This window comes from Ranitomeya variabilis, chromosome 5 (genome assembly GCF_051348905.1).
Source record: "Ranitomeya variabilis isolate aRanVar5 chromosome 5, aRanVar5.hap1, whole genome shotgun sequence".
Taxonomy (NCBI): Eukaryota; Metazoa; Chordata; class Amphibia; order Anura; family Dendrobatidae; genus Ranitomeya; species Ranitomeya variabilis.
This window is the reverse complement of record NC_135236.1, coordinates 456,657,588-456,678,576: the sequence shown is the minus strand read 5'-3', so window position 1 is coordinate 456,678,576 and position 20,989 is coordinate 456,657,588. Positions and strand designations below refer to the sequence as shown.

At 43.4% G+C, this 20,989-nt stretch overlaps 1 protein-coding gene and 1 long non-coding RNA gene across 3 annotated transcripts in view; one reads left to right on the top strand and one right to left on the bottom strand.

Annotated features, from left to right (window-relative positions):
* The window catches only part of LOC143776250 (uncharacterized), a 91,022-nt gene that overhangs the window by 40,068 nt on the left and 29,965 nt on the right, over positions 1-20,989 (top strand). The window lies entirely within an intron of this gene.
* KERA (keratocan) overlaps positions 15,091-20,989 on the bottom strand; it is a 64,428-nt gene continuing 58,529 nt past the window's right edge. For both annotated transcript variants that reach the window (XM_077265427.1, XM_077265426.1), the window contains exon 3: positions 15,091-15,862. In XM_077265427.1, the coding sequence (XP_077121542.1) occupies positions 15,693-15,862 (170 nt within the window). In that variant the 3' untranslated portion in view covers positions 15,091-15,692. The remainder of the gene's footprint in view (positions 15,863-20,989) is intronic.

The following is a 20,989-nucleotide window of genomic DNA, read 5'->3' as shown; positions in this document are numbered from 1 at the left end:
AGGAATGACGGCTGTGCTGCGTCATATTACGAAGGAAAGTCCCACCTCCGGGACGGTTTTACGGTATCAGTGGACACATTTTATAAGTGTTAAGTTCTGCGTGTGCAAGGAGCTAAACCAAAATAGCTACCTTTTCCTTGTGCAGCATTACTGCTGCACAAGGTGGCTCTTTCAGTAACAAACGCCTTGGGGGGGGGGGACAGATTCCCTTACATTTCAGTTGTTGTGTCAGCGTGGCGGTCGCATGACACATTGCCGGCTACACAGCTGGGGATCAGCTGACGTTACTGAAACCCAATAACACTGGGTCGTATGTTTTGACTGTGCAGACGGCACTTCTGAGCCTCAACTGGCGGTGTTGGAGCCCAGGAATTTAAGTTCAGGTGGTAGAAAGATGAACACAACAGGAGACCTGGAAAACGTATACAGTGACCTAATTATTTAATCAGGAGGAGGAGTGGCAAATTCCTGCGAGATCCAGGCCTTGTTCATTTTCAGGAAAGTAAGCCGGTCAACGTTATCGGAGGATAGTCGCATGCGACGGTCAGTTAGTACACCACCTGCAGCACTAAAGACACGTTCCGATAATACACTGGCCGCAGGGCAAGACAGCACCTCCAATGCATACTGGCTTAGCTCTGGCCATGTATCCAGCTTTGAGACCCAAAACTTGAAAGGGGAAGAGCCGTCTGGGAGTACAGCAAGAGGGCAAGACATGTAGTCTGTCACCATCTGACGGAACCGTTGCCTCCTGCTGACTGGAGCCGTCTGTGATGGTGTAGACTTTTGTGGGGGGCACAGAAAACTGTGCCACAGTTGGGCCATACTGGTCTTGCCTTGGGCAGAGGCACTGCTTCTGCTCCCTCTTTGTGCAGAGCCTCCACCACTGCCTGGACGCACTGAGCTGCTTTGGAATGCACTAGCAGCACTTCTCTCAGTTGGAATGGAGAAGATGATGGAATTGACCAGTGTGTCTTGGTACTCCCGCATTTTTCGCTCCTGGTTCAACGGTGTGATGAGGCTTTCTACGTTGTCCCGGTAGCGAGGATCGAGGAGGGTGAACACCCAATAATCAGACATGTTGAGAATGTGGGCGATGCGGCGGTCGTTTCTCAGGCACTGCAGCATGTAATCCACCATGTGCTGCAGACTGCCAACTGCCCAAGAAACGCTGTCCCCTGCTGGAGGCGTCATCTCTGCCCGCTCGTCATCATCACCCCACCCTCGCTGTACACACTGAGTACTGGACAATTCGGTAACTCCCTCCTCTGGACGGATGTCTTCCTCCTCCATTGACTCCTCCTCATCCTCCTCACAAACTGTCCCCTGCCTACGCGTTTGTGAGGAACCACGTGGCGCTGACTGTCCAGAAGATGATGGAAATGGTGAATCCTCATCCTCCACCTCTTCCACAACATCATCCCTTAGCGCTTGCAGTGATTTTTCAAGCAGGCAGATAAGGGGGACAGTCATGCTGACTAGTGCATCATCTGCACTCGCCATCCGCGTGGAATAATCAAAGGGATGCAAAACCTGGCAGACGTCATTCATAGTGGCCCACTCTGTGGTTGTGAAGTCTGTACGGCGCTGACTGCGACTTCTTTGTGCCTGAAGCAGCTGGTACTCCATTACAACTTGCTGCTGCTCACACAACCGCTCCAACATATGTAACGTGGAATTCCACCTGGTAGGTAGGTCACATATGATGCGATGTTCCGGCAGGCGGTGTCGGCGCTGCAGAGCCGCAATGCACGCTTTTGCCGTGCTGGAACGCCGCAAGTGAGCACACTCTAGGCGAACCTTGTGCAGCAGTGCATCAAGATCCGGATAGTCCCTCAAAAAGCTCTGCACGACCAAATTGAGCACATGTGCCAGACATGGGATGTGAGTGAGGTTGCCGAGGCCCAGAGCTGCCACCAGATTTCGGCCATTATCACACACTACCATGCCTGGCTGGAGATTCGCTGGCACAAACCACACATCGCTCTCCTGCTTGATGGCATTCCAGAGCTCCTGCGCTGTGTGGCTACGATTCCCCAAAAAAATTAATTTCAAGACGGCCTGTTGACGTTTGGCCACGGCTGTGCTCATGTCGGTCGTAACAGGTACACGTTCATCACGGGTCCATGTGGAGGTGGACTGTGACGGCTCCTGCAGCGATGATTCTGAGGAACTGGTGTAAGAGGAGGAGTCAATGCGTACAGAATGGATTCCTGCAATCCTTGGAGTGGGCAGGACACGTCCTGCGCCACTCGCACGGTCTGTACCCGGCTCAACGACATTAACCCAATGGGCAGTGAGGGAAAGGTATCGCCCCTGTCCATGTTGACTGGTCCACGCATCGGTGGTGAGGTGGACCTTGCTACTGACGGCGTTCAGTAGCGCGTGTTTTATGTGTCCCTCCACATGCTTGTGCAGGGCAGGGACGGCTTGCCTGCTGAAGTAAAAGCGGCTGGGCACATTGTACTGTGGGACTGCCAATGACATCAAGTCACGGAAGCTGTCAGTCTCCACCAGCCTGAATGACAGCATTTCCAGTGACAGAAGTTTGGCAATGCCTGCAGTCAGAGCCTGTGCTCGTGGGTGGTTTGACGAGAAAGGCCGCCTTTTCTCCCATGCCTGTACTACTGATGGCTGTAGACTGGGCTGGGAGTGTGTGGATGACTGGGAAAGTGGTGCTGCGGGTGGAATTACAGCGGGTCTCTGGACAACAGGGCCAGAGGTTCTTCCACGGCGATCCTGGGAGGAAGCCGAACCATCTGCGTGTGAGCTAGAGGAAGAGGCAACACGAGCTGAAGAGGTGGTAGCTGCCGCTGTTGGTTGGCCTAGCTCTTCAGTGTGTTTTTCTAACTCCTCCGGGTGCCTGTTGCGCACATGTTTCCACATGTTGGAGGTATTGAGGTTGCTGACATTTCGACCTCTTTTGACTTTTTGATGACACACCTTGCATCTGACATAGCAAATGTCATCTGCAACTGTGTCAAAAAAGGACCAGGCACTGCAAGTCTTGGGAGCGCCCTTTTTGGCTTTTGGAAGAGACATGCTCCTAACGGGTGCCAAAGCGGAGGCTGCAGGATCCGCAGTCTTCCCCCTCCCTCTCCCTCTTTGGGACGTACGGGGAACCTCTTCCTCAGAGCTGCTCCCACCACCTTCCTGTCCCTCACGCCAAGATGGGTCAAGGACCTCATCATCTACACTACACTCTGCCCCCAACTGCTCCTCCTGGGTAGTCTCAGCAGCAGAGCACGCACCAGTAAGTGGCACCTGAGTGTCATCATCAGCTGATGCGGCCTGCGATGTGGTGACCGGAGCCACTGGCCCACCCGCCTCTTCAGAGGAAGAGAGAAAAAGCTGTTGGGCATCACTGCACCCTGCCTCTTCTTCCATTTCTCCAATGCTGCTTGGCTGGCCCCCTGTTTCCAAGCCAAGAGATTCAGAGAACAGAAGTAGAGACGGCTCCTGTCCTGGGCTCTCTGTCTGCCTGGGCAATTTGGCAGGTGGTGAAGAGACAGATGGCTGCTCTCCAGTGCTCTGTGTCTGAGAGGATGTGGCACTAATTGAAGTTGATGCATTAGCTGCCATCCATCCGACAACGGCTTCAATTTGTTCTTCACGCAGCAGCGGTGTACGGCGCTCTGACACAAAGCTGCGCATGAACGACTGTTGCCTGGTGAAAGTGGGTGCTGATGAGTCACCGGTGCCCGCAGCAGGCACAGAATCCCCACGTCCCCTCCCTGCTCCGCGCCCACGCCCACGCCCACGTGCCTTACTCACTGCCTTCTTCATCTTGGTTGACTGATAAAGATAAGCAGAAAAGTACTAACGGCTTTGTGTGCTTATTCCTGAGCAACTCCTCCTAACAGGTATAAGAAACACTAATTTTCTAAAGTGTGGACTAGACTTTAATATGAGCTAATGTGGCCTACACAAATGTAAAGTGGTGTAACTGGTGTGTTTGGTGAACTTTATTATTTATTTATTTTTGGGGGGCTGAACTGACAACGGATAGAGCTGCAGTCACACGGAGACCGTGCAGACAGACGTAAACGGCGCTGCAAGGCCCAAAAACCCTCCTCTACGTTATCCTATGTAGTGTTTTTCCGCAAGTTAGCTGGAGACGGGTGGAAAGACACTAATAGGATTTTTTTGAAAAAATGTGCAGCAGCCTGCACTACTTAAAACAAAATGAAAATTGATTTGGCGGTATGACGCAGTGAAGAACCCTGAGCTGGAGACAAACCAGGCTATGGCTGCTCACAGACTACAGGGCGAGCTGCAGTCACACGGAGACCGTGCAGACAGCCGTAAACGGCGCTGCAAGGCCCAAAAACCCTCCTCTACGTTATCCTATGTAGTGTTTTTCCACAAATTAGCTGGAGACGGGTGGAAAGACACTAATAGGAATTTTTTGAAAAAATGTGCAGCAGCCTGCACTACTTAAAACAAAATGAAAATTGATTTGGCGGTATGACGCAGTGAACAACCCTGAGCTGGAGACAACCAGGCTATGGCTGCTCACAGACTACAGGGCGAGCTGCAGTCACACGGAGACCGTGCAGACAGACGTAAACGGCGCTGCAAGGCCCAAAAACCCTCCTCTACGTTATCCTATGTAGTGTTTTTCCGCAAGTTAGCTGGAGACGGGTGGAAAGACACTAATAGGATTTTTTTGAAAAAATGTGCAGCAGCCTGCACTACTTAAAACAAAATGAAAATTGATTTGGCGGTATGACGCAGTGAAGAACCCTGAGCTGGAGACAACGAGGCTATGGCTGCTCACAGACTACAGGGCGAGCTGCAGTCACACAGAGACCGTGCAGACAGCCGTAAACGGCGCTGCAAGGCCCAAAAACCCTCCTCTACGTTATCCTATGTAGTGTTTTTCCACAAATTAGCTGGAGACGGGTGGAAAGACACTAATAGGAATTTTTTGAAAAAATGTGCAGCAGCCTGCACTACTTAAAACAAAATGAAAATTGATTTGGCGGTATGACGCAGTGAACAACCCTGAGCTGGAGACAACCAGGCTATGGCTGCTCACAGACTACAGGGCGAGCTGCAGTCACACGGAGACCGTGCAGACAGCCGTAAACGGCGCTGCAAGGCCCAAAAACCCTCCTCTACGTTATCCTATGTAGTGTTTTTCCACAAATTAGCTGGAGACGGGTGGAAAGACACTAATAGGATTTTTTTGAATAAATTAGCAGCAGACTACACTACTTGAAAAAAAAAAAAAAAAAGAACAGTATGAGGCAATGAACCACCCTCCCTGAACTGAATACAACCAGCTATGGACGGCCTATGTGGCTGCACTCAGACTAGAGAGTGGGCTGCACTCACACACACACACACACAGACCTTGCAGATCGCTGTGAAAACAGCGCTACAAGGCAAAAGCAAGGTGAATAGTAGGTGAACACAGCGGTTGCTAAATTAGCCTTTGGAAAGCACAAAGAAGCAAATCGCTATCTCTCAACTGTCGCTCAGTCAGCAAACAGCGTCCTGTCACTAACTGAATTCACAGCAGAGTGATCGCAAAATGGCGCCAGCGACTTTTAAACTGCATCATGACATCATTTCAGCAGCCAATCACAGCCTTGCCAGTAGTTTCATGCCCTCCATGCTAAACAGGATGTGCCCACACTTGGAATCATTCTCATTGGCTGAATTTCTGCATTTTGAATCTTGGAACTTCCGATTCCGGTATCCGATACGCGGCAAGTATCGGAATCCCGGTATCGGAATTCCGATACCGCAAGTATCGGCCGATACCCGATACTTGCGGTATCGGAATGCTCAACACTAGTCATAACCACACCAAAATGGTATCAATAAAAACATCAGCTTGGCACGCAAAAAATAAGCTCTCATGCAGCCCCAGATCACGAAAAATAGAGATGCTACGGGTCTCGGTAAGAGGCACTTTTTTTTAACAAACTTTGGATTTTTTTTCACCATTTAAATAAAAACAACATATACATGTTTGGTATCTACGAACTCGTAATGACCTGGAGAATCATAATGGCAGGTCAGGTTTAGCATTTGGTGAACATGTTAAAAAAAATCCCAAAAAACAGTTATGGAATTGCACTTTTATTGCAATTTCAGCGCACTTGGAATTTTTTTCCCGATTTCGAGTACACGACATGGTAAAACCAACAGTGTAAATCAAAAGTACAACTCGTCCCACAATTAAACAAGCCCTCACATGGCCATATTAATGGAAAAAGTTATGGCTCTGAGAAGAAGGGGAGAAAAAAACAGAAACGCAAAAACAAAAAAAAGGGCTGCGGTGTGAAGGGGTTAAAGGTTCCCTGCTTGAGAATGTGATTTTTTGCCATATGCAACAATAATATTGTAAAAACAATTCCCAAAGAGCAATGTCAGTATTGCATTTTTATTCAAAATTTACCTCACTTGGAATTTTGTTACTGTTTTCCAGTACACTATGCGGTAACCCCTTAGTGATGGAGCCAATTTGCAACTTAATGACCAGGCAAATTTTTACAATTATAACCACTGTCATTTTAAGAATTTATAACTCTGGAATGCTTTAAAGGATTCCGCTGATTCTGAGACTGTTTTCTCATGACATATTGTACTTAATGATAGTGGTAGAATTTCTTTGATATTACTTGCGCTTATTTATGAAAAAATTGAAATATGGTGAAAATGTTTAAAATTTTGCAATTTTCAAACTTTGAATTTTATGCCTTTAAATCAGGGAGATATGTCACACATAATAGTTAATAAATAGCATTTCCCACATGTCTACTTTACATCAGCACAATTTTGGAAACTTTTTTTTGTTAGGAAGTCATAAGGGTTAAAAGTTGACCAGCGATTTCTCATTTTTACAACAAAATTTACAAAACCATTTTTTTTGGGACCACCTCACATTTAAAGTCACTTTGAGGGAAGTACAAGACAGAAAATACCCAAAAGTGACACGATTCTAAAAGCTGCACCCCTCAAGGTGCTCAAAGCCACATTCAAGAAGTTTATTAACCCTTTACGTGCTTCACAGGAACTGAAGCAATGTGGAAGGAAAAAAATATACATTTAACCTTTTTTTACAAACATTTTAATTCAGAACCAATTTTTCTTATTTCCACAAGTGTAAAATGAGAAAATGAACCCAAAAAAATGTTTGTGCAATTTCTCTTGAATATGCCAATACCCCATATGTTGGGATAAACCACTGTTTGGGCACATGGCAGAGCTTGGAAGAGAAGTGCCGTTTGACTTTTTCAATGCAGAATTGGCTGGAATTGAGATCTCAAGAAGTTGACAAAAAGTGGTTTGAATGGCTACTAAAGGTAACATCCTCACCTGTGACCTGTTTTCATGTAATCAGTGTGTGTGCATAAAAGTTGAGTGAGTTTCTGGGATCCAGACAGACTCTTGCATCTTTCATCCAGCCACTGACATTTCTGGATTGTGAGTCATGGAGAAAGCATAAGAATTGTCAACTGATCTACGGGAAAAGGTAGTTGAACTGTATAAAACAGGAAAGGGATAAAAAAAGATTTCCAAGGACTTGATAATGCCAATTATCATCGTTCAAACTGTGATTAACAAATGGAAAATCAAGGGCTCTATTAAAACAAAATCTCGGTCAGGAAGACCAACAAAAAAGTCGACCACAACTGCCAGAATAATTGTTCAGGATGCAATGAAAAACCCACAAATAACATCAGCTGATATACAGGACTCTCTAAAAACTGAAAAATTGTTCTATTATTTTTGAACTTTTTGCACAACTAGTTGTCTCAAATTGTTCTCTCACTACGGTCATAATTATTTATTATTCTATTGTTATACAGCCTTGTAGTATTTTTTTCCTGGTGAGGCGGTCATTAGATAAATATACATATCATTCTTTATTATTTAATTTTTACCCTATTATGTGTTAATATTTGCACCTTATGTGTTTGTATTACTATTTACCACTATTGATAAATGTATTTTATTCGTAACAATTTCTCTATTTTTGTCCTATTACTCTTTGATCTTATGTTCTGGGTTTTCTCATTAGGTTTATATTAATTTCCGAATGGTCTTCCATTCCTCCTATACAACAGGTGTTTGACACTTTTGGTGTACATAATTACCACGCCTTTTTTGCACTTGTTTTAAACATCTATTTTTGTGTTCAGTATGTGTGTTTAAACAGCATTTTTTTGCAAGTTAAAATTTGTCCCTAACTCCAAGTGCATTCAATCACATTAGTGACTGCTCTCAAAGTCATCAGGATCTTCATGGGACATTATGGATTACCTCTTTACTTCGGACAGGTGAAGAATATTGTTAATTATTATTTCAATTAATTTGCAGGGAACATTGTCTTCAGTGGACTGGGTGATTATGTGACTATGGTTTAATTTAGAGTCAATAAAAGAGTCTGTGTCATTCTTTCAAATAAAGGACTGTTTTCTAGGTGCTTGTTTTTTTTATACAATAGCACTATGGGATTAGTAATGGGGCTTGATGTCACTGGACAATACAAAGGTGACATCAATCCCCCAAATATGAACCCCACTTGCCACCGCCACAGGGCAAGTGGGAAGAGTCAGGCAATGCACCAGAAAAAAAAGTACACATATGTTGTATCACCGCATCATTGCCACAATCTCATCTTATCCTGCAAAAGAAAGCCACCACACAGCTCCGTCAGCAGAAACATTTAAAAGTTATGGCTCTCAAAATAAAGCGATGCAAAAATAATTAATTTTTCTATAAAATAGTTTTTATTGTGTAAAAGTGCCAAAGCATGAAAAAACTATATAAATGTGATATCAATGTGATCATACTGACCCAAAGAATAAAGCTGCCTTATGAATTCTTCAAACGCAACTGCAGTGCCCCAGGGTCCTGGTCATTGCAGTAATATCATTCTCCTCTGGGGGGAGTGATGTTACGTTTGAAGGCAATAAAGGAGAACTCTTTAGCAGGTATCGCAAACATACAACACACTTCATACTCCAGTCCACCAGAGGGAGCTAAGCTCCTATTTATTAGGGCACTCTTCACATTAGGTAAAACACTGGTGGTCTGGATAGAAAGTGAGGCAGAAGGCAGACGCTGTCTGAGCTTTGCTCAGGTAGCTGAACCCTAACAGGGGTGGGATCCTGTCAGAGGCCTAGACAGAAGGCCACGGGGCTGCGCCTGCCCCACGTGCGGCAGCTTCCAGAAAGAGACACAAACAGAGAACTGTATTGTAGAGTGGGTGAAAAACGAAGTCATAGAAAAAGGAGTGAAAACCAGATGGATTTCTGCCCTGCACAGGTTGCCTCCTTCTGAGGCGCAGTATCCCGGTAGCCGGAACACCGAGGGAGCAACAGTCCTTTATGCCTTGCTCCAGAGACCGGCAGGACAGCTAATTTCACTTTACCTGCCCGCCCTATACCCAGGAGGAAAGGTGACACCAACAAGAGGCTGGGGCGTGATAGAGTCCCTGTAAAAAGCCTCATGCCACTGGTCATACAGGTTTGTCCTTTCCATCCGGGGGACAGAGACACAACATCTAGAACATCCACCACAGTTGTGAGGACCTTATGAGAGGCTCAGCAATAAGGTACTACAACACTAAGGTGCTAGAGGAAGGCTACTGATTTCCACCTGGAGAAGGGGACTCTGGATTTGCCTTCAAACCGGCCAGTCTCTGCCTGCCCTGTGATCTGGTGCTCTGGACTGTGGATGCTGAAGCCTTCAGTAAAAAGGTAAAGAGACTGCAACCGTTTGTCCTCGTTCTTCACTGCGCCTCTCACCATCCACCATCCACACACTGGGAAGCCCTAGGGATACACTTCACCTGTGGGAAGGTATACCATCTATCTGCCATAACATCACCCCAGCGGACACCTTAAAGCACCCTGACCGAATACCACAGGTGGTATCCCGAACACTTTCCCTTTAAAGAGCTTTCCCCCTTTCATACACGGAGGTCCCTAGGGCCACGGACCGGGTCAGCCACCGTGACATCCCCCTTGCGAACCGAGGGACCCGGTGCCGAGTACCCCACTGCCCTACTGGGGGCAATCCACAACGGCATAAAAAAAGTTGCCTTCCCTTGTGGTTGGCAGGTGCGTCAAAACGACACATCCGCATACATTCGCATGTCCTGTGTACACAATGTTAAAGATAGATACGCAGGATGCATGCAGAAGTAGGCAGACCTAAACAGAAGTACAGAAGTGGGCAGAGCTTCAGGGAGGAAGTATGCAGCCATCCGCAAAGCCCCGGTACTCAAGTGTGAACGTAGTCTTAGCCTTGTGAAAATAAAAACCTTGGCACTAAAAAAAATGTTTGTGTGGAAAATGTGATTTTTGTTATTTTCACTGTTCAACGTTATAAGCTTCTATGAAGTACCTGGTGGTTGAAGGTACTCACAATACATCTAGATAAGTTTCTTGAGGGGTCAAGTTTCTAAAATATAGTCACTTGTAGGGGGTTTCACTTTTTAGGCACATCAGGGCCTCTCCAAACTCAACATGGCATTCGCTATTGATTCCAGCAAATTTTGCATTTAAAAAGTCAAATGGCACTCCTTCCATTCCGAGCCCTTACTTGCGCACAAACAGTAGTTTTCCATTAAACACTGATCACTATCGCACTGGTTCCCTGATGAAGCCTGTGTAGGCAAAACTGGTTGGGGGAGCTAAATGTGTCTGTCTTTTAGTTTCTAAAGTGTTACCTGTTAGGATAGAAGTGAAATAGATATATCTACAAAAAGTTACATAGATGCATGGACTTCAGTCATGATTTAATTAGAGAAATAACCCCATACAAAGAGATATTGATTATCTGTAACCTATTATAGAGGTGTACCAATGCTGGGAAACCACTCTGTATAAAGATACGATACATGTTCACTTTTGTAGTTTTATTTTTATCCCACTTTTAAATGATGCATCCCTTATATTTGGTCTATTTTCAAAAAGTGTTTTTTCCCAACATATGGTGTATTGACGTACTCAGGAGAAATTGCACAACAAATTTTGTGTCCATTTTTTCCTTTTTCACTTGTGAAAATAAAAAAATTGGAGTCTAATGTAAAACTCTTGCGAAAAAAGTTTAATGTTCATTCCTTCCACGTTCCATTACTTCCTGTGAAGAACCTGAAGGGTTAATAAACTTCTTGAATGTGGCTTTGAACACTTTGAGCAGTGTAATTTTTAGAATAGTGTCACTTTTGGGTATATTCTGTCATATAGACCCCACAAAGTAATTTCAAATGTGATGTGGTCCCTAATAATATGGTTTTGCAAATTTTGTTGGAAAAAAAGTCATGACACAAGGGCTTCTGTGATGTGACAAAGTCACATGTGCCTCTTCATATAGAAAGCGGACATCTTGTTTTGTTGGCACCATTTTCTCAGTGTAAAAGTGCAGAGAGTCGACTCCTGCTTCTGCCAGTGAACTTGTCATTTTGTTAGATAGGATCCTGTTCAGTGTGAAATCAACCTTCCAGCATCTAACTATATTGTGCTAAAACTGTTGCAGTCAAGAGGCCCCATTTGCTAATCCAAATTGTTTGGGCTAAATCTGTGTTGCAGTCAGGAGACCCTATTTGCTAATTCAAATCTTTTGGGCTAAAACTGTGTTTTCAGTCAGACATCAGGAGGCCCATTTGCTAACCAAAATCATTAGGCCTAATATTGGGGTTCAGCCAGGAGGCCACATTTGCTAATCAAAATCATTAGGGCTAATAGTGTTGATCAGGCACACTATCTAAGAAAATAAATAGTGATTGTTCTTTGGACCTAAGGTTGTGAAACAGCTGGTTAAAAGAGGTGAAGGGTACATAGAACATGAGTGGGAAAAAGCGAGGTAGTGGTAGAAAGGGTAATAGCCTTGTTGTTTGATGTGTTCGTGGGTTGGGTGTTAATGTTACTGAAAGCTCAACTTAACAAACATTGTCTTATCCTATCCAAAGACAACTGACAGCATCTTTTCCTTGGCTAGTCGACTTCCTTTCTTTTTCAGTCCTACAGCAGTATGCCTTGTAGATGAGGTTCAGAAAGAAGTTGTGCTCCAGTGGATGGCTAGTGATACTCTCCTCCTCTTCCTCCACTTTAACATCACACACAGTAAAATCCTCAGAGGTGGTACCGCAATCATCCTTGTTTCCCCCTGCATCACAATTTTCCAACCACCCAACTCACAGTAGGAAACCACAGATGGGCCAGTCTGCAGAGCTATTCAAACATTCAATTCCATGGGCATTAGTGGTCTGCTCCAAAGATTCACAGAAACCAGATGAGGAAATCATCTGCACCAATGGCCAAAATATTTTCCTTTTTGATCCGGGGCCAGATGAAGTAGGGTCCAAGCAGAACCCTTGAGGAGGCACGGAGGAAGCAAGTTTCAGTGTCACCCTGCCACCACCACACTATGGACTTGGACCTCATAGAAGCGGCCAATGCTTGAGCACCTTCATGCTGCACTGACTTCAACATGATGCCTGTACTCTTACGGTTAGAAATAGTGCTGACTCCTGGGTTGTCACTCTGTTAGATCCATAGTACAAGAGTAAATTTTGCCAGATGCTTCCCCCCCCTGGAAAGGGATGCGCGCATGCTGGAGTATCGAAACACTCTACTTGTAGACAATCTTAAGAGTGGTTTTCGGCAAGACAACAGAGAGGCACACAGTGTGCATCGCAGTTATAGACCTCTAACCCCGGGAACGTCAAGACATTACAACAAAAACATTAGCAGTGGCAGTGTAAGTGGCATAAGCAATTTCTGTGAGTCATTTCACACATTTTTTACACCAGCCCGTGCATCAGCAGAACAGAGTATCAGAACAGAGTACAAGTCTGACATGTTGTGAACCACTGGAGAGGATGGTATTTCAACTATTCCGAGTATTCCAAGCTCAATGTCAATACCATCCGGGGGAATTTGGACCATTTTACATTTTGGTCTTCAAAAATGGAAGAGTTGCCTGAGGTTTTGTCATGCAGACACAGTTCTCTCAGAACATGTCTTCAGCATGCTGTTGGTGACCTGATGGATAAGTGTATGTTGCTGTCTCTTCATAGTGTAGACCACCTAACTTTCAACAAAATAATCATGTTGGGAGGGGAGAAGAGTTTTGTCTGGGTGAGACCAGGATGGGATCCGGCTGATTGCAATATCCCCTGGTCTATGGACAGAGAATGAGTCAGAAAGCTGGAATGGGTGAGATTGTTCCTAACTTCCAATTCAGGAACTGCTATTTGGGGTTTTCTTTTGATATTGTTCTGCGTATGGTAAAATTGGTAAGGCAGCATTATTATTCAGTTCACTACAATTACAGCGATACCCAATTTATTTTTTTATGCTTTGGTGCTTTTACACAACAAAAACTATTTTATAGAAAAAAAAATCATTATTTTTGCATTGCTTAATTCTGAGAGCTATCATTATTTTTTCTGCTGATGTAGCTGTTTGGTGGCCAAGATTACATTTTCAGATGTACCATTTTTATTTACATTAGTCTTTTTGATCACGTTTTATTGCACTTTTTGTTCGGTGGTATGATGATAAAGCATTGTTTTTTGCCTTTTTTTTACGGTGTTCACTGAAGGGGTTAACTTGTGGGACATTTTAATAGAGCAGATTGTTATGAACGAGGAGATACCAAATATGTGTACTTGTTTTGATTATTTTTTAATTTACATAAATAAATGTATTTATTGGAAAAATCAATGTTTCAGACTTATATAGCAATAGTCTATGGTTCTTGACCAACTGAAAATAGATATATACATAATTAAGATTAAATGATGTGTCATCACAGTTATCAACATAGTTCTACTCACTAATGGTCGCATCACTCATTTTTCTCTCAAGGCTAAATATATATCTGATCTTATTAGCCAGTATGTAGAGAAATACTAAAAATTTAGAATTTTCACGTCAATGGTCTTTTTCACTGAAATAGTTATATGTCCTGTTGTGCATAAATGTGCGACTCTTCACATTTTGTGTGGTTCCCTACTATGCCCGATGAAAAGAGTAGTCTCAAAAGCTTTCTATTTGTTACGACCTTTTCAGTTAGCTATTAAAAGATATCAGCCATCGAAGACACTCAATTTTTAATATTTTTCTCACTCGGGTCAAAGAGTTCTCCCTGATTTCAGTTGAAATCAAAACTATCTACCCCCTATTGCACTTTTTGCACTTGGTAGAGCACCCTTTACCTGTTATGATATGATGCCAATGTGTTACATAGATATACACAAGCTTCTGGTATTGTTCCTAAGTAGCTATAGCCCATTCCTAATGGACAATAGCTTACAGTTCTAGAATAATCTAAATTTTTACATGCTACACCCACCTTCTTCAAATCTTTCCAAATACCTACTATGGAATCCAAGTCAAGTGGCTGTAGTGGCCACACCAGAATCTCCTAGGACTTCTGAAATTACACCTTAATGGACTTAATGAGGTGTGATTTTTCCTGTTGAAAGTTCAAAAGACACCCAAATTTCAACTTCCTTACACAAGGCATGACAATTTCTCCTAAGATTTTTTTGATACTTCAATGAATCCCTCTTGTCCTGCACATAGTTTGGTTTCCAGTAAAACATCCCCAGAGAATCATTGAGCCACTGTCATGCTTCCTGGTAGTTAGGTTGTCTTTTCAGCATAAGCTTCATTCTTCCTTCTCCAGACATAACTCTGTTACATAGGTCAAAAAAGTTCCAATTTTCTCTCATTGATCCACAGAAATGAATCCCAAAGCTTCTCTTGCTTATTTATATGGCTTTTAGTAAATTGGAACTGACATACCTTCTATCTATAGTCCTTCCAAGCCTTAACACCTACATCTTCCTTTTTTCATAATCATCTGTATTCTTTAATTCTAAAGCACCTTTCAAATTGTCACATTTTCTAATTTCAGAAATAATTTTGGGTAATTCTTTATAGAAAAAAAACTGTGGTTATGCACTTTTATGACACTTGAACCTGTTATATTTTTAATGGGAATTTCTTTGTATGCCACTGTGTTCATTATTTTATGGTGTTGTATACATTTTTGTATGCTTGCTTTTGAATTACAGATCTTAAAATTAACAAAATGGAAATTATAAGCAAATTATTTTCGATTACTTTAATTTTAATTTTTACAGATTTACAATAAAGTTGTCACTATTTGCACAAATAAAACAGAAAACAGAGGTACATAAACATTTCCCTATTATTAGGTTAACCTGGTGCATAGTTTCCATGTACAGTGCATCATGGTGAAACACCAAGTCAGTCAAATGTCTGTCGCTTTACAACTAACATCCACATTTAATTCATAGTTTTAGTACATTGATATTTTAAAGATTCCAATAAGGAACCCAATGTAAAAACACTAATACATTAATTGAGCCATACCAACATTACTATAGTTTAAAATAACGCTTTACATTACACATTAAAACATATGGGCTATACTCTTGGAACACCCCAATTTGTAGCATTATCTGCCAAAACCTGTAACCTTTGGATTCAGGAAAGTTGATCCCTCAGCTGCTTTAGCTGTGCTGATATATGGTTATTCTGCAAACAGAGGCATTAGTTTACAAAAATATGTTAATCCCATCCAATTACATCAATACAAAAATTCCTTGAGAGTTGATTATGAATGTAAAATGATTTGCGTTCATTTTGTCAATCTCAATCAGTTTAATTTAGTTATACAGTAGATACCTAAATGACAATAGCCTGAAGAAGTCTAAAGCAAATGATAAGATCTAATGGAATTGGTGGTTTAACTTCATTTCCATCCAGACGTAAATAACGAAGACGAGGTCCATGTGGAAAATGTGAGTCATTTTCTTCCATGACTACATTAGGACAAATTGTAGTTCCACTTATGTCTGAAAAATAAAAAACAATTTAATTAATACATTTTCTTCCTAAATATCATAAATTAAGACATGCGCTGTTTTTTGTTTGAGACGTTATGTTTTCGATATTTTGACAAATATATCTGTATAGTGCTTTTACCATGATTTCTGTAATATACATATACAATTAAAAATACCAGAGCAGATGTCTTTTAGTACATATTTATGCAAAAGTGCAATGTCTTCATTAGTAGATTAAATATATTATAATGTACAAAAAATTTATAAAAATGACATACAAAAACTATTTTTAATGATTCTTATTATACTGATTATAATATATATTGTCAATATTCAATCATTTAGTAGAGTACAGCACAGTAGACATGTCAATTCCTGGCAATATTAAAGGGAATCTGTCACCTCATTTTTTGCATATAAGCTGCAGCCACCTCCATTAGGGGCTCATCTACAGCATTCTGTAATGCTGTAGATAAGCTCCCGATGTAACCTGAAAGATAAGAAAAACAAGTTAGATTATACTCACCCAGGGGCGGTTCAGGTCCGATGGGCGTCACGACACGAAGCAAGGAGGATGACGACATTGTATGAAGATGGGAGGCGCCTGACCCAGACCTGCAACACCCATCGGACCCAGACAGCCCCAGGTGAGTATAATCTAACTTGTTTTTCTTATCTTTCAGGTTACATCGGGGGCTTATCTACAGCATTATAGAATGCTGCAGATAAACCCCTATTGGCGGTGGCCGCAGCTTATATGCGAAAAAAAGAGGTGACAGATTCCTTTTAACTCCTTAAGGATGCAGCCAGTTCTTATTTTTATGTTTTCAGTTTGTCCTCCTATTTTTCATGGAGCTATCACTTTAAAAAAAAATCCATTGACATATACATATCAGGGCATGCCTTTACAGAACAAGATGTCATTTTGAAATGCATCATTTATTTTGCTATATAAATGTTAAGGGGTAGCTTTTAATGGTAGCCAGACAACTCTAAATGAGTTATAAGTGAACCCCTGGATGTTTGAGATCGCTTCAGCCGGACTTTTTAAAAAGTCCAGTTTGGGATCTGAACTTGATCCTGGACACCAAACCATATATATGTCAATGGGGAACCAAACTTCAGTGCTGTTAAATTTGTGTATAATTGTCAGAGTAAGGGCTAGAGGGCTGTAAATGAAGAAAAATGGGGATATGAGCAGGACAATTGCCCTGCAAACAAATTACTAGAAGGGAATCTGTCACTCCCTGGGACATATATAACCTATTATTATGAGCATACATGTGATAGAAATGTTAAACTAGTCCAACCTGTATGCCTCACATTAGCGGTCTTGTTAAGAAATCTTATTTTCTTTCTTTAGGCGCAGGCGTCGGTGACTTCCGCTCCAGTAACCTCCGGCATATGCGATGATAAGGTGCTCTCCCCACTTCCTCCCTGCTTAGTTAACACTATATACACATGGTTCCTAGCGATGACTATGCAGGCAGGAAGTGGGGAGAGCACCTTATCATCGTACACCCCGGAGGTAACAGTGACTCGCTGGTGCCTGAAAATCCCTGAATACATTGCCCAAAGAAGGGAGAAAAATGCATGGTTTGTGGAGGGAGTGCAGGGTGGAGGGGCAGGATTCCGGTACCAGAACTGACATGCACGGGATGGGGGTAGTATTAAAATGAAGATAGGAGGCAGGGATTTCTTCCAGGCCCCATACACCCCAGGGCCTGGAAGAAATCATTAGCATAAAGAAAGAAAATAAGATTTCTCAACAGCAAGACCACTAATGTAAGGCATACCAGTAGGATTAGTTTAACAGTTCTATCACCTGTATGCCCATATTAATAGGTCATATACGTCCCAGGGGGTGACAGATTCCCTTTTAAGGGGTTTATAGCAATCATGATAAAATAGAAAGTGAATGAAAATATAAAAAATTTAACAGTGCCTTCTCAGACCCTGAAGTTTGCTACTATCAATCCAGTTATCAATTTCACCCACAGAGCATGGGGTATAGTACCCCTACAGAAGGAGCTTACAGATTTTACCCACAGAAAATGGGGCACAGTACTCCCATATCTCCAAAATGTCAGCTGCAGTAGCCTATGTTACAAATGCCGCTGATGAAAAGCTGGTAGTATAAACTTGAATGGAGCTGGCGGTCCGCCGAGAGGCTTGCTGCCTGCAGTCTAGTTTAAAATTTCACCCACAGAGCATGTTTCCACATTTCCTTCACAGAAGCTGATAACCAATTCCACCCACAGAGCATATTTTCACATTTTCTCCAGAGAAGCTGGTTGAAAGTTTCACACCCAGACAATGTGACACAGTACCCCCACAGGCAGAATTACAGAGTACACACAGCAACATTTGCCACAGTACTTCCATAGACGAGGCTTCAGAGTACACAAGGGTAACGGAGAATCAGGGTTACATCTCAGCGAGGCAGCCTGATAAACATGTACCATATCCAAGGAAGGCAGCAGTCAAGCAAATTAACCACTTCTCAACAAGTCAAGAACTGTTGTAGTGAGACAAAATAGCCATCCATGACAATTTAGAGGCTCTGTAATTAGATTGAGTAGTTAAATCCTTTAATGAGCATTAGGCACAGCCACAAAGGTAGAATACAATTTTTTTTTTAGGTACACTATGCTTTCAGAAATGGCTGCAGAGTATATTGAGGCTTTTGGGCACAGTATCCCCACAGAAGTTCATAATGAATTTCACCCACAGAGCTTGTTTTCACATTTCCCCCACAGAGGCTGATAAAATTTCACCCATAGAGCATGTTTCCACATATCCCCCACAGAAGCTGATCACAAATTTCAACCATAGAGCATGTTCTCACATTTCCCATGCAGAAGCTGATAACAAACTTAACCCACAGAGCATGTTTTCACATTTCCCTCACAAAAACTGATAACAAATTTCACCCACAGAGCATGTTTCCACATTTCCCTTAGAGAGCATGTTTCCATATTTCCCCCACAAAAGCTGATGGAGAATTTCCTCACAGAAGCTGACAACAAAGTTTAACCAAACAGCATATTTCCACATTTCCCCTACAGAAGCTTATAACAAATTTCACCACAAAGCATGTTGTCATATTTCTCCCACAAAAATTGATAACATAGTGATGACCGAATATACTCGTTACTCGAGATTTCCCGAGCACGCAGCTGAATGATTTACATCTGTTAGCCAGCATAAGTACATGAGGGTGTTGCCTGGTTGCTAGGGAATCCCCACAGGTAATTAAGCTGGCTAACAGATGTAAATCATTCCACTGCGGTGAAGAAAAGTAAATCTCCGAGCACTAAAAAATACTCGGAAGACACCCGAGTGTGCTCGGGAAATCTCGAGTAACGAGTATATTCGCTCATCACTAGTGTTGAGCATTCCGATACTGCAAGTATCGGGTATCGGCCGATACTTGCTGTATCGGAATTCCGATACCGAGATCCAATATTTTTGTGATATCGGGTATCGGTATCGAAACAACATTAATGTAAAAATGTGTAAAAGAGAGAATTAAAATAAAAAATATTGCTATACTCACCTCTCCGACGCAGCCTGCACCTTACCGAGGGAAGCGGCAGCGTTCTTTGTTTAAAATTCGCGCTTTTCTTTCCTTTACGTGAGTCCCGGCTTGTGATTGGTTGCGTGCCGCCCATGTGACCGGGACGCAACCAATCACAGCAAGCCGTGACGTAATTTCAGGTCCTTCAGGATTTTAAAATTACGTTCCGGCGTTGTGATTGGTTGCGTCGCAGTCACATGGGAGACGCAACCAATCACAGCAAGCCGTGACGTAATTTCAGGTCCTTAAGGATTTTAAAATTACGTCCCGGCTTTGTGATTGGTTGCGTCGCAGTCACATGGGAGACGCAACCAATCACAAGCCGTGACGTCACGGGAGGCTGGACACGCGCGCATTTTAAAATGGGCGCGTGTCCAGCCTCCCGTGACGTCCCGGCTTGTGATTGGTTGCGCCGCGATCAACCAATCACAAGCCGGGAGGCTGGACACGCGCCCATTTTAAAATTTTAAAATGCGCGCATGTCCAGCCTCCCGGCTTGTGATTGGTTGACCGCGGCGCAACCAATCACAAGCCGGGACGTCACGGGAGGCTGGACACGCGCCCATTTTAAAAAGCGCGCGTGTCCAGCCTCCCGTGACGTCACGGCTTGTGATTGGTTAATGGCGGCCATGTTGCCGGGACGCGGACCAATCACAGCAAGCCGTGACGTAATTTCGTCACGGCTTGCTGTGATTGGTCCGCGTCCCGGAAACATGGCGCCGTGACCAATCATAAGCCGGGACGTCACTGGAGGCTGGACACGCGCGCTTTTTAAAATGGGCGCGTGTCCAGCCTCCCGTGACGTCCCGGCTTGTGATTGGTTAATGGCGGCCATGTTGCCGGGACGCGGACCAATCACAGCAAGCCGTGACGTAATTTCGTCATGGCTTGCTGTGATTGGTCCGCGTCCCGGCAACATGGCCGCCCTGACCAATCACAAGCCGGGACTTCACGTAACCAAGTAAAAGCGCGAATTTTAAACAAACAACGCTGCCGGTTCCCTCGCTGAGGTCCAGGCTGCGTCGGACAGGTGAGTATAGCAATATTTTTTATTTTAATTCTTTCTTTTACACATTTATATGGATCCCAGGGCCTGAAGGAGAGTTTCCTCTCCTTCAGACCCTGGGAACCATCAGGAATACCATCCGATACTTGAGTCCCATTGACTTGTATTGGTATCGGGTATCGGTATCGGATTGGATCCGATACTTTGCCGGTATCGGCCGATACTTTCCGATACCGATACTTTCAAGTATCGGACGGTATCGCTCAACACTACTCATCACTAATAAACAGAACTGATAACAAATTTCACCCTTAGGGTACTGTCTCACAGTGGCACTTTTGTCGCTACGACGGTACGATCCGTGACGTTCTAGCGATATCCATACGATATTGCTGTGTCTGACACGCAGCAGCGATCAGGGACCCTGCTGAGAATCGTACGTCGTAGCAGATCGTTTGGAACTTTCTTTCGTCGCTGGATCTCCCGCTGTCATCGTTGGATCGGTGTGTGTGACACCGATCCAATGATGCGTTCGCTTGTAACCAGGGTA